General features: G+C 45.1%; 1 protein-coding gene across 4 annotated transcripts; it reads left to right on the top strand.

The window, feature by feature from the left end:
* Positions 1-1,443: 1,443 nt before the first annotated feature.
* LOC117848408 (chloroplast sensor kinase, chloroplastic) lies at positions 1,444-12,257 on the top strand. Of its 4 annotated transcripts, XM_034729810.2 has the most exons (10): positions 1,447-2,007; positions 2,314-2,484; positions 3,577-3,891; positions 5,086-5,151; positions 5,229-5,297; positions 5,397-5,489; positions 6,537-6,742; positions 8,939-9,212; positions 11,252-11,520; positions 11,645-12,257. In XM_034729810.2, exons 1-9 carry the CDS (start codon positions 1,573-1,575, stop codon positions 11,498-11,500), a joined length of 1,878 nt encoding a protein of 625 aa, XP_034585701.1. In that variant the 5' UTR covers positions 1,447-1,572; the 3' UTR covers positions 11,501-11,520; positions 11,645-12,257. The 4 variants fall into 4 exon arrangements, with proteins under 4 accessions (XP_072148941.1, XP_072148942.1, XP_034585701.1 ...); XM_034729811.2 differs by lacking the exon at positions 5,229-5,297; XM_072292840.1 differs by lacking the exons at positions 8,939-9,212; positions 11,252-11,520; positions 11,645-12,257 and adding an exon at positions 7,445-8,920 and having other exon boundaries at positions 1,444-2,007.
* The last annotated feature ends 6,372 nt before the right edge of the window (positions 12,258-18,629 follow it).

Genomic DNA, 18,629 nt, shown 5'->3' with positions numbered 1-18,629 from the left:
GTTTGCTTCTTGCAGCTATGAGAAACCAAGTGCTGTCATGGAATTGTGCGGTCGTTTTCTCTTCGCGATGCAACGATCTTTTCCTGGGGTGGCTTGCAAGGGTGTTGCTGCTTTGTGCCTTGACATGGCTGCATCTTCCATCCGCTCAAGTAAAGATAGGAGGTGTGGCTCATGGAACGGTTGAGGTAATGCCTTTCACATCCTTTATGTCTGTGTTGATATGTGCAACAGTGGTAGTCATGGGAGGCGGAGTAGAAGAATGCAAGATTCCTCAAGCATCAAAGGTCCACCAAGATCTCTTTAGTGCGATATAGCCACTGCACGCAACATGTTTGTTGAAATGCCTAGAGGAAGAGAGCCTGACCGACGGTGACCGTTGTTTTTCCCTCTTGGAAGATTTAACATTCAAGGTGTGTAATATTAAAGTATATTGAATGTAAATTGTTTTAGTGTTGATGTGACATAGAATATGGCATTTTGCATTGTGTGAACTTTAAGAAATATACACTATTTTTTGTTTTATTTGCATTATGAAATATTACGTAGCATAGCATTAGCATGGGCATTTTACCGTATATATATCTACCTAATATTAAACTGCGGTTGTTTATTCCAACCGTCATGATTGTTTTGCATTCCAACCGTCATGGAATATGTCTGGACGATTTTGAAAAGGTCCTGACCCAAGGTCCAGCTGTTGCTCTGTTCTTTTGTCCCACCCACACAACGTGCTTGCCGGCGGCGGCTCGGGATGCGCGCAACCGCTCCGTCGCTCGCGTGGCCAACTCTCCTCGCGCTCACCATGCACTACTGCTGCTTGTCCGGGACCTCACACTCTCAATCACGTCCATCCCCTGCATATCCGGAACTAAGGTTTCCACATCTAGCAATTGGGGGTTCAATTTTGCACTTGATTGGAATGATTTGGAGTGGATTATAGAATGGAGGTGAATGGAAACGAGAAGAAGAGGAGAACACACTACTGCTCATGGCGGCCGGAGGCGCTGTGGCCTATCGCTCGAAGTAGGAACGAGGCTAGGCACGGGGAGGATGAGTGCTTGCCTGGGTGATGGCGAGGACGGCAAGATGCGCATCGCCTAGGTGACGGCGAGGATAGGGCAAAATGCGGGTGGCATCGATGGACGAAGAGGCAGTGATTGGCTAGATGATGATGAGTACGGAGGAAATCGAATGGACGGATAGAGCGAAGGTTAAGCAATGAATTTTTTTTGTTTCCATATGTTGGTCCCACGTAATAAACACATAGCATCAAACCACCTACAAATTACCGGCAACATTTTGTGAAGCGAAACTAACATATTAGGAACAAGCGAATAATAACGTTAAGGACCCGTAGCAACGCACGGGCATTTCTACTGGTGATTTAAAAATTGTAATCAGGATTTAGGGCTTAGTATTTATTCTGAGTGGAAGGAGATAATGCCCCACCGGCGTCTGTCCGCAAAGACCACAAGGCTCTCAGCCACACTACAGCCAAGCTCTGACCTTGAGCCAGGAGCTAGCTTTAGCAGTGGCGCTCACTACAAACCGCCGGCGGCCGGCCGGCTGACCATGATCCTTAACGCCCCCCTCCACCTTCGCCGCCCGTGCTCCCCGGCTGCCCACCACCCCAAAACATCCGCTTCCAGTCCAACCCTAATCCCTCTCCCATGCGGGCTACTCGCTCGGCGCGCCTGCGCCTGCGCCCACTCGCCACTACGGCACGTCGCGTCACCGGCGGAGGAGGAAGGGGCAGGGGAGGGGGAGGGCGGCGAGGAGGAGGAGGACCTGGGCCCCGCGTCGGCGGCGGCGGTGGCGGCCGCCATCCGCCGGGCTTCGAACGCGTCGCCCGTGCGGTTCAGGCGCGTGCGGCTTGGGGAGACGGGGGAGGCGGGGCCGCACCGCGAGGACGGCGACCTGGCGGAGCCGAGCGCCGACTTTCGCCGGCTCTGCGCGGAGCAGCTTGAGATGTTCCGGGTGGTCGTGTCACGCGATGCCGTACTCTCTGTAAGCCCCGACCTATGCGCAATTTAGCTTGTGAATGAAACGTTTCGCGTGCAGTTTGCACAACATTAGCTGCCAACTACTGGAACCTATTTAAAGATTGACAGGTACATAATACAGTTTGCGAAAGACTAAGAAATATGATCAAATTTGATTTACGAAAGACTAATGAATTGTTGTGCATTAATAGCTACACCATAGCTTAAATTGTTAATTTCGTGTTGATTTTGAATAATAATACCTTTGATTATTTTCCAGTCTAGCATCCATGATCAATATTCATCTCTGTTATTACTATGTATTTTAAAGGTATATGTGAGACCTGCTGGGAGTTATATTATGGATCAGCTGGAACTACGCCGTGTGGCTTTATATCCTGGAATTAATAATGTTCCTGAAAGGGATACTGTTGTCCTAGTTGGTAATTTTTCTATATCAGCTGGACTAAGAGCTGCAGAAGCTTTTCTAGTAAAACAACAGGTATTTGGTCCATTGTCTTTCCTGAAGCGTGGTTTTACAACCTCACCAGATTGCGGGTTCAACTACTTATAATCGCAACTAGCAGCTGCGCTGCTCTGGTTTGAGATGTTGATGTTTTACTTTAGTGGCGAGCAAAGGGAGCAAAACCCTAATCAAACCATTTGTAATCAATCTCATTTGTAGTTAGCCTCTTACATCCAAGGTATGAAAATTTGAACAGTGTAGTTGATATAGTGTGGATGCTGGTTCAATGGTTTGACCACCAGTTCATTGTTCTACTTGGTGGTTCATATGAAAATTACTAAGTATTATTTCTATGTAGCATAACATCTCAACATATTATTAAGTATTATTTTTACTTGCCTTCCATTTCAATGAGTCCGGGTTTAGTGTGGTTCAGTCTAAAATCAGCCAGATCAACTAAGTTTGCAACTGATTTATAATGTTCAATTGCACATATTTTGGTTGGACAAAACTGGAGCAGGCACCAATTTTTATTTCTTCTAATTGAACCGCTGTCTGTTTCTTGTACTGTGCAGTCTCATTTTATTTCATTAAAACTTTGTATCATCATGTAAAACACCCTCCAACCACATTAATCTCTTAAGCATTGCTTAGGATTCTTTGCTAAGACCTAGGAGTGCCATGAGATCGGATGCTTAGAAATCTATTTTTAACCTATTGATATAGATTCACAATGAATTGACAAGGAAATGAGAAAAATGCTCAATGGGTGGTTTGGCACAATAAAAATACTCTTGGGGGTTAAATTTACCAAAAATTGACGTGTGGGTAATCGAGTAAAATAGGAACTTTGGGTTCTGAGGCTTTTCCTCTATAATACCTTTCATAGTAGGCCACTAATTATTACCCTTTTGATTAATTTGACAAACAGATTTTCTAGCTTTGATGATTCACACTGATCACTCCCTCAAACTACCTTCTGACCCTATGAACCTATCGTGAGGCTGTTTTGCTTTCCCTTCCAGTTATAGAAACCATGGTTAGTAGGTGCCCTAAAGAACAAGAAGAGTTGTTCTGTGCTTCTACTCGTCTTATTTTCGTCATAATTGTGTCACACATATACTGCAGATGGAAGTCGTAACAGAATTTGGAGCTATAGTTCTTCCGATGGTGAAACATCCCTTTGTTGTTGGCTTCCTTGTTGCAGAGCTTCCAGAACTACATGGTGGACGTGCCATTAATTTTCATACTGCCGATATTCAGTTACCATCCAGTACATCCATGGACAAATCATCTGAGATAACTCCACATACTAAATTTAAAGCATGGGATGTTCAAACTTCTGGTGATCAGGCAAATAATTATTCACAACTTGTTAATGAATGGAAGAATACTGCTCTTATGATTTCTCGAACTTTGGCAATGGCTTATGTTATGGATCAGGTAATTTTTTCATTTTTTTCAGATAATATTTAACAATTACCACTGGTGATACTATCATGGGCAGTTGGCTGGACCAACTGGGCCTATTGGGCCAGATCCGTTAGGGTTAGGGTTAGAGATAGGATTAGGTATATTGCTTAGTGTCATGTCAAGTAAGCCTGTCAGTAAAGGCAAGCAAATAGAATATCAAATTATCAATCTATTGTCCCAATCCCCTTCTATCCCTGCCCTTGTGGTGCGGCTGGTGCCTATCTCTAACCCTATCAATCTTTGTATGGAGAGGCTTACATGATCCCTAAATAAGATATCTAATCCTATCTCTAACCCTAAGGGCAGTCCCAACCCAGTGTCTGTCGGTAGTGTCCATATTGCCACATAAGCAAGACACTACTTTAGAAACTACACTCTACAACCCATAATTTCTTGGTGTGGATCCTTAATAAATTCATCATCCCTTCTATCAACCAATCATGTTGGTTCTTTATTTATCATGAAGACACTACCATCTCCTAATGGAAAATTTAGTAGTGTCTATGCATAGGTTCTCGTGTTGAAACTGGGCCTTGCATGAGACCCAGTTTCTTCCTCTACTCATTCTCTCTCTTATTTAATCCAGTGCCACATAAGCTAAAAGTTATATGTGGCAATGCAATTAAAGCTATAGAAACCATCCTAGTTGGAAGGTTGGGACTGCCCTAATCCTATTGGATCTGGCCCAATAGGCCCAGTTGGTCCAACCTGCTGCCCATGACAGATACATGCAAAGTCATAGTACTTTTATATGTTAAGATTTGAGAAAAAACATATAAATAACCATTAGATGGATCCCAGAGATTTATTTACTCGTACTTGAAACAGAGAAGGAGCTGCCAAATTTTTTAATCAATAATAAACAGACTTGTTCAGGTAGGCTCTGTAGCTGCAAAGCGATGCTTGTACTCATTCTTTCATTCATTTTTCCATCATGCAAGACAAGCAATTTGCAGTGCAGTTATGATGTATCGCTTTCTTTATATCATGGACACATATCAGATATTCAGATGTCCATTTTTATTCACATAAATCATGTGTTCATCAATTTGTTCTCGAGAAACTGAGCTATCGAGGGCAATCTTAGATCTTGATTGCTTCTCTTCATGTCCTCAAGCGCGATAAGAATTCTTATTTCGTACATAACCTCACCATTCTCTGCAGAAAGCATATCTGGTTCAACAAACTTCCTGGCAAAACAATGTCAGAATGAGTGGCCTAGTAGAACAGGTGAGTTCCATATCCTCATGAAATATTGATTTGAAAATTTACGTAGATATTTCTCCATTTAAAAAAATCATTTGCAGATTCGGGGCCCCCTCTCTAATATACAAACACTTGCAAAGATGTTATCCGTTCATATGAAGAGAACTGAGGTCTCTAAATTTATTTTAAATTGTTTCTTCTGACAAAAGGCATTTTTTAGCTTGTCACATGCATTTTTCGGGTTAGTCTAATGCTTTCTTCCTTTATAGATTCCTTATGATATTATTGAAGATATTCTCATCCAAGGTGACCACTTGAAAGATGCTTTGCAACAAATTCAAGAGGCTGTATATCTGACTAAGGTGGTGTTTAAAGTTTATTGTTGCTAGCAAAATCTTGTGGTTCTACTCAAATGTCTCATTTGTATTTTTCTTCTTTTCCTTTGGGTTGGAATTCTTATCTACAAACTAGCAAGTAAATGTAAAGAGTCTTCGCAAAAAAAAAAGTACAATGTAAAGAGAATCCCCAGCAGCAGAGCTAGATGTTTCTCTGCCATATCCTCTCCACCTCATGTTAAGGACAGCACAAAAGACAGCATCTCTCCAGTAGTCTAGCTCTGACATAGTCTCCAAAGTTGACATGGGTCTCCCATGTAGTATTTTTTTTACTAATCTGTCTAACTAGCTTTGAAAGACCTAGTACTATTAGTAGCTAGATTTTACCTCTCCTCCATGTAGGTAAAAAAATATCTGGCATGGACTCCCTTATAGCTTGCTCCTTTATAGCTAGCTGATATGAATTGTTGGAGATGCTCTAGTAGGCTTCAGATGGATATCAAGGATTACACATACACTTTAAATCTCCCCAGGATGTCTACAGGAATGCCTTCACAAGACCTCTTGAATTCTGGTTTCTCTTAGAAGGGTGTAACTATAGATGAGGACGGTTCCCTCACCAGATTAGTTTCCTAGTTGAAATGCTAAGAACTAAAACAAATCGTTTCAAAAAAGAAATGAAGCATATATTTATTTCTTAGCGTTTCAGAAAAAAAGAAATAAAAAAATTGTTCAGAAAAAAAAAATTGGTTCGACACACTGAATTGGATACCTCTGGCACCACAGAAGTGTTCTTTTTCTTTATGAAGATGATCTTCTTTCATCCAAAAAAAATATGATATTCGGTGAAATACCTCGTTTTCATGAAATGAACTTTAGAATAGATAATCCTCAAAAGTATAAGAAAAAACTGGCCTTATTCTGACAATGTGTCAACTTATTGTAAAATCCCTTGATTTATAACTCATATATTGACCATCTACATTTTATCTAAGAGCTACAAGGCATCATAGATTCCATTTTTTTTATCATATATTCCCTATTCAGCTAAATTATCATATTTCATCTGAATAGGCAAACATAGTCAGAAGCAGTGAAGAGACTTTAAAGAAAATTCAGGGGTCACCGCATCCTTCAAGAGCTTTATCAGATTATGGATCAGTACATGGCAATGATTCACAAAACGTAGATCCAGTGTTGGCTCTGAATTCTGATAAGGATGACATGGTAATGCCTATGCCACCTCTATGGCTGGTACCTCTTCAGCACCAAGATGCTAGGTAATACTTTTCTTTGTTGTACACTGCCAAGATATTTGTGAGCTTTTGATGTTTACCTTTCATTTTTATTATGTTGTTCATATTAAATTAGCTCTTTTTAAGTTCTTCATTTGCTCAAGCATCGATTTTCTGTTTGAAAAATGGTAGTAATGACCGATGTAGATTAAAAACCTACATTCGGTGCATAGTGCCCCCTCTTTCGCATTATCAAATCTATAATTTTCAGAATAAATTGCACAACTACTGAGGTTAGTACAAGTAGGTCTTTGTGTAACCTACTTCCTCTTATCACAATGTAAGTCCATCTAGGTTTGTCCTAAGTCAAACTTTTTTACTTTGACTAGCAATATCTATAAAAATATATTATCTTAAATGAAAAGTTATATATTATGAAAGTGTTTCTTATGATGAATCTAAGTGTCAATCTTGTGTCGTTAATCTAATTAGATATTGATGTCAAAGTTTTAAAAAATGTTTGATTTAGGACAAATCTAGATGGACATATATTTGTGGTCGGAGGAAGTACAATGTTTTGTCACAAACTTGGTTAAAATAGGTTGAAATGACAAGATACTATTTGCTGTCGGTAGTTATGCACACGAATGTGAGCTAACCGCTGTGCATGGTTCCGCAACAGACAATAAGCAAAAAGAACATCACAACTCTCAACAGCCACGTTTATGGCAACTTTCTTTTTACCAGGTCAGCAATACCTGCTAAGTACAAGTCCACCCAGTTCCTCCTGATGACTCTTGGCTGATCACTTTCCAGCCCAATCAATGGCATACTGCTGAGTCAAAGCCATTAAGAAAGCATCGCCTTGAAGGAAGACACAGGTTCCTGTTGGTGGTTACAAAAAGCCCAAACAGTAGAAGGTGGCTCTTGGGCAAGGCACTTGTCCAGAAGACCTTCTAGGGGACTGAGTGGCTAGGATGTTGTGCCTTGGTTAAGCCCTGCACCCCTCTATTTATAGCCTCAGGGGGCGGGACTTTTTCAGGTAAAAGACCTACATGCCCCCGGTACGGCGCCTGTGGGATCGGGCCTGGTGTGGAACCACCTCTGGGGGAAGTAAGGTCAAAACCCCCTTTGGAGTACGGAGATCCTCTGTAGTTAGGGCCAACATGGCAGCTTCATACCTAGGGCTGACGCTGGTGCGCCCTTTACACATGGAGGCCACGTGGTGTGGGGCCCCACTCCCTGGGCTGCTGCGGTGGTGGAGCCTTGTTCTTCACTCCTGCACCTCCAGGAGTGTATGCCTCCCGAACGGGAGTGAGGTTTTCAGGAGTCCTCCTCTGGACCCGGAGGGACGCCGAGCCTTCCGGGGGGCCCTCATCTATCAGATGGTGCGACCTGCTGAAACAACGTGTGTGGGGTGGTTGGTGGGGAGTACCCCTTGCCTCCACCCGAGTTCGGAGGGACCCTGTTGATCCCGGAGAACTGCCGAAATCCACGGTCCCCTGGGCCCGTGATCCATGGCCGATTCCCCAACAGTTCCAATTCACATCCAGTAACAAAGTCATGCCTAAAGAAATCTCCAAAGTTAAATGATCAATGCTCAGACTAGCTCCAGACCAATGGACTGAGCGAAATAGTACAAAAAGAAATAAACTTGGGAGTAGGAGGAAACCTGTAGATGTGGGACTGGAGGAGGTGGAGACTGGGAAACATCTAGTGGTTCAAAATGGCATGGAAGGAGCTAATCAGGACGCGGCACATGCTAAGTTGTGAGGTGACGATGTATGACATACAGCTGAATAAAAATGCCGAGGTCTCGGCAGTTTGCATAGGCTTGGGAAAGGTTGATTTATTTTTTATTTTTGGGTTAAGGTGCTGCAATATCGAATCAGGTGGGCATGATGGATATCTTGGAATTGGGGCCTGGGCAAGTGGGCATGCACATACACACACAGAGTTATAGGTATATTACATTTCTGTAGGAACATGGTTCTCTTCTTCCAAATGGGACCTAGATTTAGTCTTTTTCCTTCATGATAGGGTAATGAATTGTACATTTCTAGCTCTGCATGGTTGCTTGGCGTGAAATGCTTTTATTTGGGCCTAGGCCAAGATTATTTTTCTACATTAACTCTGTCTCTGTTGCACCTACAATTTGTTTGTTGAGAATTCCGATATGCTTTACCTGACTTCAATGTTATAGTATGTGTCAGTTATTATTATCTTTTTGTTGTCAGGCAGACCATGTGATCTCTGCGATGTGCTGAAAGATTTAGTTGCAGGAGCGTTACCACTTGCTTATAAGCAGCAACGCACATTAGATATAACTGGAATTTCAAATCCACTTCATGTTGCTGTTGAGGAATCTGCTTTGAGACAAGCCTTGAGTAATCTGATAGAAGGATCTCTTCTACGTACACAGCATGGTGGAAGAGTTCAAATATATGCAGGTGAAGCACCTGCAGGAGGTACTCTCGTGGTCATTGATGATGATGGGCCTGACATGCAATACATGGTAAGAGAAGATACAGATTTTAGCAGTAATACAGTTTATTCTTTTGTTATTAAATCTAAAACTCGTGAAGAAAAAATGCACCTGCTTGATTGTCATACTGATACTGCTAGAGCAGACTGATACTACTAGAGCATTAGTCTGCATGTTCTAAACTTCTAATAAACATGTTTCTAACTGGTAGAAGTTTTTAGCAACTGTCTGAGTTATGTTGTGTGGAATTGTTAAGTCATTTGGTTTATCGGTACAGGAGTGTGCCATCCAAATTGTCTCTATGAATTTCTTGCTTAGCAAAGGAATGTTCGTTTCAATTTTCAGGTGAACTCTGAACTTTGTTTAACTTAGCATGTGGAAATCTGTAGTTTCGGTGCAAAGTTGGTGAGAGTGCAAACATGACGGAGTTGAGCCATATGTAATTATGTATAACAGTTACAGCAAGTAGGTGCATGACCTGGAAATGTTCATAAAAATAAATAGAGTAAAATACACCAGCGGGCCCTTAAACTTGTCTCGAGGTGCCATTTAGGTCCACGAACTCTCAAAATCGAAATCTGGCATCCCGAACTTGTTAAGTTGTGCCACTTAGGTCCATACCCCTTCAAAATATGCAAAAAAATCCCTTGATTTTTATCTTCTCTGCATTCTCCTTATCTTCCTCTCCTCTCTCAGCGCCACCGCCCCCGGTCGGTCGCTACAGGCGGCCGCGCGCCCCCCGCGCTATGCCCCGCCGCCACTGCCGTTCCCCCGGTTGCTGCACGCGACCGCACCCCTGCGCTGCTGCTGGTGGCCATGAGGCCCCCGCGCAGGGCGGCAGGGTCATGGCGACTGCGAGCGCAGGCATGCGGCAGCGGTGGTGAGCTGGCAGCGTTGGGCGCCCTGTGGCAGCGGTGGGGAGCTGGCAGCGTTGGGTGCGCGGCGAGCGGCGAGGGTGACGATGGTGCGGCCGCTGCTCCTTCGCGATGCGCTGGGGCGTGGGCTGTGTGGCAAGCATGATCCTTGGCCTTGAATCGAAGCTCGAGCATCATCGAATCGAAGCCGGCAGCGGGCGTTGCTTGATTTGGAGGGAGAAAGAGGGCCGGCAGCGGTCGCTTACAGCCGAGCATGAGGTGCGCTCGTGGCCAGCGGCGTGGGGCACGTGCGACCGGGCTCGTGGCCGGACGCGAGGTGCGCGCGGGGCCCAACACAAGCGGTGCTCGCGGCCAAGCGGTGTCGACCACCAACGGCGAAGGGAGGACCTCGGGCTCCTTTTGGGCGCTCGCAGTCGGGCACGAGGGGCACTCGTAACCAGCGGCGGGGGGCATGTGCAGCCAGGCTCCCAGGCCGGAATCCTTGTCGCCGGCGAGGTAAGCGCCGGTCAACGGCTGCACATTGCAAGAGAGAGGAGAAGGAGATGAGGATGAGGATGTAGAGGTAGAAGAAGATAAAAATCAAGGGCTTTTTTACATATTTTGAAGGGGTATAGACATAAGTGGCACAACTTAACAAGTTCGGAGTGCCAGATTTCGATTTTGAGAGTTTGTAGACCTAAGTGGCACCTCGAGACAAGTTTAAGGGCCGCTGGTGTATTTTACTCAAATAAATATTTAACAACTTGTAGAAGAGCAGCACTAGAATAAGAAGGTGCACATGAAATTGGAAGAGTGCTGCTGTCCAAGTGAGCGATGACCCTGGGGGGATAGATACATAACAGAGGCTTTCTAATTCTGTTACATGCTTGACTCGTAAGGACCCCATACTATAGAAAAGGAAAGCAACAACTTGATCTCTTAGTTAAGGAAAGCTAAAGTGTGATAACTAATCGTTGTATTATCCCTGGATCACTGCTGCTGCTGCTTCTGCTCTTTCTGCTTCCTCTGCATCTTCCTATCATATCATGCCTGCTTGCCTGAAACTGGTGATGCTACTTCAATTAAACCATGAATCATGGTGAAATCTGTATTGCTTTAATTTCGAACTATGTAATGACCCTCACATTTCACAGTTTGTCTGGTTCGTCACTAAAGTTGATTGATTTTCCTAATTCCCTTATTTGACCCTTGCAGACTCAGATGCGCTCCCTGGCCCCATTTGGATCAGACCTTCTTGCGGATGATATGCTTGAAGATAACATGACTTGGAACTTCATTGCAGGACTAACTGTTGCGCGTGAGATACTTGAGAATTATGGATGTGTTTTGCGTGTGATATCACCTCGAAGGCCTGATGCAGTTATAGGCACTGGAGGAAGTCGTATTGAGATATGGTTACCATCTTTTCAGACAGAAGTAGCTGATATTACTGAAGAAGCATAGTTTGAATATGAGGAACTTAGGTATGCTTAGAAGACCATGCAGTTTCCATTGAAGTTTTGATGTTTTGAAATCTATAAATGATTTTTTCCTATCAGATCTTATTGTGCCAGTAACATCTCATATGTTCAATTTGCAAAAATACAGGTCACTTACTTGATATGATGCTGGTGGTGTATTATTGTGCCCTATCTTCTGTGAAAATGTTGTTGATACTCAATAGTGGCTCAGCTCAATTGTTTGTGAACGATGGATATTATCCGATGTGTCTCAGGCTTCACCGCTTGAACATCCAGATGATAGAAAGCTTCGGGGGACTCCAAGATTTTGCTTCTGCATACCTGTCCGGACATATTCCAACGTGAGCTCACCCAAATATCTGGTGACAAAGACATGATTAAGGTGGAGTACATGCGTCAGAGAATTGATATTTTGCATAAAGACTCAACAAAACATCCAGTGTTAAGGTTCAGGGCAGGCAAAAGTCTTCCAAATTGACAAGTTCAACACTGCGTTGATACATCTTGTGATGCGTTAACCATCCGGCATGCGTACATGCCAAGAGAACTAGGGAAATTTGGTACTATGTAATGATTCAACGACATTCTGACGCTTACAAGAGAATATGTCGGACCATGACGTGCATAGCTTCAGCATAATAAGCTGGAAAATTCCGGTTCTGAGATGTATGTAATATTCCTCAAAATGAGTAATATTAATTTGAGTGAAATTTTAAAAATTTAAATAACTTTTGTTTGAATTGTGTGCTTATTTAAAAATTAATGGCAACTACTCTAATCTCTCATAAAGAGTATAATTATTTTCGAAACATGAGTGCTATTTGGATCTCAAATATTATCTGAGTTTGAATTCTAAATCAAATTCAACATTCAAACTAAATACAAAACCTATCTAAACCTAACAACTAACCTAACTAACTACCAGGCCGGCCCGTGACCAAACTTGCTTGGCCCGCTTACCTCTCCCACCGCATCTCCACCTCGTAGCCCAGCAGGCTGGCATGCTATAGCGGCCCAGCCCGCCAGCCAACACCCTCTCTCCCCGCCAATCTTATCTTGCTTCTGGAATTTTTTTCCTTATAAATTTTCCATTTCCATTGTTTGAGATTCGTATGTGTCCCTATCCGTCGGATGCACCGCCTCACGACCGTGCACTTCGGCCGCAGCCCCCACGACCGAGCTCACCGGCCACGCACTCCCGTCGTGTGCGCTACTATTCCAGGGCCACCATGGCCCGAGGTGCTCCGCAGCCGCCCTGCACGGCCTTCGGTGGCCAGGTTCCCGTGCTCGCCATGCTGGCCGCTGCGGCCCGCACTCACCGTCGATCCCCATCGTGTCGTTCGCTGCGGGCTGCCGCCGCCGAAGAAGAAGTATGTACTTTTTTTCAAAATGTTGAGCTAGGTTGCAGGAGATGTTGAAATAATTCTCTCAAAATGTTGAGACATCTCATACCAAATGTTGAAGTTAGTATTTTTGAAAATGTTGATGCGTTTCTAAAAAATGTTGAATCCACACTTTGTAAATGTTGATCCTATTTTCAAAAAATGTTGGATCTATATTCTGAAATGTTGAATTTAGACATCTAATTTTAGCCTAATGTGCTATATGCATGTCTGTTTTCGGCTTCCGCACAATGTAATTAGGCTTTAAAGCCATGTTGTCTATCTGGCTTCCGTGTGCTATATACGAGGGGCCCCTCTCCCTTTTTTTTTCTCACCGGCACCTCCCTCTCTCACCCTTTACCCCTTCCTTCCGCCGGCACCTCCCTCTCTAACCCACCCGCCTACGCTGCTGCTGCCTCGCTGGCACTCGCACCTGCGCGCCCTCCCCTACTACACGACAAACCGCTAACCCTACCCGCGCGCGCCCGTGACCCCCCTTCCAGAAGCTCCCATAGCCAGGGAAATCCCTGCCTTGCTCTTGCACCACTGATGCGCGCCACGCGTCCGCGAGCGTGGATGCCGATGATCACCGGCCTTCCACAATAGCGCCCCACGGCCGCTGAACCCTAACCCTATCCCCATCGCGCCTATATAAGGAAGCCCTCACCTCCGGCCTCTCGATATCCCACTCAGGGTAGAAAACCCTATCCGCCGTCGGTCGAGTGAGCAAAGGAGAGGAGAAGAAGGGGAGGAGGAGAAGGAGAAGAGGGGAAGAGGAAGGGAGGAGAAGGAAAAGGGGAGTAGCCGAGGCCGTCGCTCGTCGCTGACACGCTGCGTAGGAGGAGCCGGAGCTGAGGATGTCTGCGAGCAGCAACTGTCATGCGAAGATGTACCGCGAGCCCGCCACCGTCTTCGTCACGCCAATGCACCTTCACTTCTGCCATGCCGTGAGCGCCGCCGCCTCTCCCCTTTTTCTTGGCAAACCTGCCTGGCCGTTGAGCCGCAACCCTTGTTCTTCTCGTCTATCCCGTCATCGAGCTGCGCTTGATAGTAGGGACCGCGGCCGCAGCAAGCTGTCGTCGTTTGTTGTCGTGGGCCTAGAACGCCGGTGCCCTGCACGCTGAAACGGCCATGCTGCGGGCCGGGCTTTCCCCTATGCCACGCATGAGCAGCCCGCGCTATGCCATGCTGCACGAGCCGGCCTTTGGCCAAGCCGTTGCTGCAGCCGCCTCACGCCCGTCTTGTCACATCACCCCGCACCGCTTGCACTGCCTTGCTACCTTGCCCCTGCTCCACGCACGCCGCAAGGCCAAGGCTTGGCCTTTGGCAAAACTTGCAGTGCTGCAGCCTTGCACCATACCACTCGCGCTGACCCTTCCTTCGCCGCGCTGCTTGAACCACACCGCACCAATGACGCCCAACCGCTCCGACGCTGCAGCCACACCCTGAACCACACCGCACGGGCCACACAGGATCTGAGCTGGCACACTAGATCCCAGCCCAGCCGAACAGCCATGTGTGTGCCACGTGGCAGGGCCACGTAGGATAGGTCTGCCACGTGGCTGCCACATGGAGCCATGTGGCACTGATGCGTCAAGGCCCGAGCGCACTTGCGGGGCCCACTAATTGACCAGAGGGGGCATTGACTTGTGGGGCCCACCTGCTGATAGGTGGGCCCAGTTAACCGTAACTTGGTCAACGTTGACCAGGTCAAAGCTGACCATTGACCACGGTCAACGCTGACGTTTCCTAACACGTGGCACCAACTCAGGCTGCCACGTGGCGCTACTGGAGCTGACACGTGTCCCCTTCTTTTTCTATTTTTTTGTTCTAAAATAATTTGAATATTTTAAATATCCTTTTTTCCTTTAAAAATTCATAACTAATTCATTTAAGCTCCAGAAAAATATGAAATCAGTTGAACTAAATTCGTAGAAATCAAATCATTGCTTATTGCAGCTATTTTGATGTTATTTGGTTGTTCTATTTTGGAGTTTTTGGTATAAATGCATTGCTGATAATTTATAAACATGTCGTATCTTGTTCTATCTAGACTCGAGCTATGACCTCGAAGATTCCCAAGACCCCGACTACACAGGAGAGGACAGCCACAACAATGGAACAAGTTTCATGTCACTCCCAATTCTATAGATCCAATGCATGCTTAGTTTGCTAGCGCTTTATTTATGTTGCTTGGTTGATGATTGAATGCATAGCCAATTTGTTAGCCATGCCTTGATAATGGTTTATCCTGCTTTCCTTGCTACTTACTTAGTGGACTAGCTACAGACTCGTACCTAGTCCACCTTACTTTATTCCATATACACTACTGTTGAGTTATGGATGGGCATGTCTATGCCATGGATGTGGTGATGGGAATCCTTGTACACTTTTGTGTGAGTTTTTGGTGTGTGTGATTCCTTGACGTGTTTTGACGGGAGTGAGCCGCGGTCGGTATAATGACAGTACCTAGCTTGGGGAGAGGTTCTAGACCCTCCCTGTTCCCTGTACCTGTGGCAGGTACATTGTTTGAGACTTTACGAGAAGTTGGTGTACCTGTCGTGGGTACATTGCAGGTGCTTTGGCACGTTCTTTATGGAGTCGAGTGCTCGCTCTCGGCCCCTAAGGACCAAGTAAGTTTACTACAAGTTACAGTATCTATATACGTACATACCGTTTAGTCATGTTATGTCGGGGTTCGGATCGAGACTAGCGGTGGATAGCGCTCAGCCTGTAGGCAGATCAGCTGATTAGTGTAACGAGTTCGAGGCGATGACCTACTCCGACTAGACTATAGTTTCACAGCTTCGAGGTCTGTCGGTGTTTAGACCTGGCAACCTACCGAGTGGGGTGCCTGAGGTAGTGTTTTGGTCGGTGGGGCTCGTAGGGATCAGGAACTCAAAGGTAAATGTAGACACACGATTTAGACAGGTTCGGGCCACTGAATAGCGTAATACCCTACGTCCTGTGTGTTGGTTGGGTTGAGTTGCTTTGGAGGGGGTCCCTGCCTCGCCTTATATAGTCGGGGGTAGGGTTACAGGTCGATTTAGATTTACAAGAATACTAGTCGGATAGGACTAGAGGAGTTCTATTCTTATTACAACGAATACTTTCCTAATCCTCGACTAGCTCCTGCCTTTCCATGTAGACTATGCCACCCTGCGCCATGGTCTCCATGTGAGGTGCATCTCAGTATCCAGCCCCATATTTGGGATTGTCCAAATCTTTTGGTGGGCCCATAGATGTATGTATGACAAATCCCTAGGTACTTTTTAGCCAAATGTAGCAAAACCGAGTACTTTTGAAGTCTCTACCGACTACTCTCGATACTCCTTGAGTACTTCATCTGGTTAGATCTTCAAAGGTGCTCAAAAACTTCCATGAGGCTGGAAGGTGCTCAAACCCCTTTTGAACTTTTACCTTGTAATCTTCACCCTTGAATTTGTATGGAAATGCGACAAAAGTCGCACTCCATATGGAGTAGCCCCCGAGTCTTAGGTTGAATCGAAGAATCAGGCTGAGGGTCAATCTGTAATTTGCATCACTTTTCCCTTAAAACCTGGAGAAAAAACTTTTTGTCAATGGACATGTGGCACACAGCCCCCGAGCCTTTAGCCGGCTAGTTTGGTGGGTATAAGGGTCAACATTTTGTCAACGTGACCATCTCTGAAAAAAGATCTTATCTCCTCCCGAAATAAAGGCAACTGCCAATTGGGTTTCCTAATATTTTGGGGATCCTTTAAACTAGAAACCTTTCACTTCGCATAGTATTTACGGTGCCACTGTTATAAATAATAGAGGAAGTTTATCCCTTCCGTTGTACCCTTGCCATTCGCCTCTCCAACTTCTATACTGTAGCCCTAGCACCGCCGCCACTGCCCAATCTCGAAGCACTTGTGCCACCGCCCTCCATCTCTCCTAGCCCCCGAGCGCATGCGGCTGAAGACGCTCATGACATCAAGGATGGGGAGGAAAACTACTAGATCCAAGACTGCCGATGGCGAGAAGAAAAAGAAATCTGGCAAGAAGGAGCCATAGTTGCCGGCACCCAAGTACGGGAAGACCGATCAGACTGCACCGCCCAATCCCGTTGCTGCTTGGAAGTGGTCAACCTTGAAGGAGGAGTAAATCAAGGTGCTCGTGGCCACCAAACTACTCCAAGATCAGGACTTTATTGCCTGGAGATCAGCATTCGACAACGCCTGCCCTTTGAAGGCGTACCCAAATGAAACGGTAATATTTTCCCACTTCATTGAGCATGGTCTTGCATTGCCAACCTCAGATTTATTCCAAGGTTTACTGGATTATTATAAGTTGGAGTTGGTTCATCTGAACCCCAACGGGATCTTCCACACTGCGATCTTCGTCCACTTCTGTGAGGGGTTTCTAGGAATCAGACCTCACTTTCAACTTTTCCGAAAGTTCTTCCGAGTGAAACTGCAACCCAAGATAGTGACCCTTGTTGGTGGTGCGGGAATCCAGATGCATCAAACGATGAGATTCCAATGCAGAGTGGAAAGAAAGATGGTGCTACATTGGCAACCACATTCCTCGACTTCCTAAGTTGTCATGCCACAGACCTATATGGAACAACCGTTGGTTGGATGAGCCAAACACTTCAGAGTGCCTGCAAGTACCTGAACTGATGAAATAAATAGCAGATCTAAAGAAACTACGTCTGACCGGTCTTGGTGTCACCTTCAGCTTTATGAAGCGATGAATTCAACCTCTGCAGCAACGCTGCCATCTAGGCTACGAGTACACTGGCCCCAATGATCCATCAAGATTTTCACCAGATGATGAGGATCTCCCAAGCTCCTCACATTCTTCTATAGCTGATGCGCCGAATGATCAAGACAATAATCCCAATGCATACAAAGGGCCAATAACACGAGCACATGCATGGGAAAGACAAAATAAGGTGAATTTGTTTCTTAGTAATATACATATTTTTGATGAGGATAGTATACTACCTAATGCATGTACTTTAATTGTTCTCAGGTTTGAAGGACTAGTACCATTGGAGGTCAAGACCAAGGAACAAAACAAGAGGCTTGCTGAAATGAAGCTGTGCTTAACAATACAAGCATCTGATGATGGAATCATGAGGAAGGAGAGGGAGGACGGTTCCAGCACTAGAGGGAAAGTTCAGAGGGTGTGGGAGATATCCTATTGTGGTCCTACATGGATTCAAGTCGAGCCAATCATGAAGATAAAAGATAGAAGGAGTTTAATTCGGTTCAGACTCGGTTTGGACTCTCCAGACAGACACGGAGTAAGAATAGCATAACTCCTCCATATAAAGTCGGATTGGGATGATTAAATACTCGTTGGAAAGATTATTTCATAACCTTTCCAACAAATCTGGCCCTGCTGTCATATTCCTTCTGAGGCGTCCGCAATCATCAATGTAACGTGTCGGTTGTAACTTAGGTTTTCTATTTTGTAACATAGTTGAGTCCAAGTCGGCCCAAAACTATTGTAGGGGTTATAAATAACCATGTACACGACCTGAGAGTTTAGACCACGTTTATTATCCATCAAAACTTGCAGCATATGCTCTTGTTCTTATCTAGGGTTTAGCCTATTGCAAACCGACAACTACATAGGAATTGGGAGTTCCTGCCATAAGATTATTCTTGCTTTTCCGCTAGGAATTGAGGGGGCAATTCAATTCACTTCTGCGTGGTCAAGTGGATTGCTTATCAATCGCATGGTTTGCGAATTCGA

Source organism: Setaria viridis, chromosome 3 (assembly GCF_005286985.2).
Source record: "Setaria viridis chromosome 3, Setaria_viridis_v4.0, whole genome shotgun sequence".
Classification (NCBI taxonomy): Eukaryota; Viridiplantae; Streptophyta; class Magnoliopsida; order Poales; family Poaceae; genus Setaria; species Setaria viridis.
Note: the sequence above shows the minus strand (reverse complement) of the source record. Positions and strands in the feature narration are given on the sequence as shown.

What these genes read in the sequence shown, in the direction of transcription:
- LOC117848408 (XM_034729810.2), top strand. Translation starts at nt 1,573, where the DNA reads ATGATCCTTAACGCCCCCCTCCACCTTCGCCGCCCGTGCTCCCCGGCT. An exon ending in CACGCGATGCCGTACTCTCT is followed by an intron (nt 2,008 to 2,313) that starts GTAAGCCCCGAC and finishes TGTATTTTAAAG; the next exon opens with GTATATGTGAGACCTGCTGG. An exon ending in CTTTTCTAGTAAAACAACAG is followed by an intron (nt 2,485 to 3,576) that starts GTATTTGGTCCA and finishes CATATACTGCAG; the next exon opens with ATGGAAGTCGTAACAGAATT.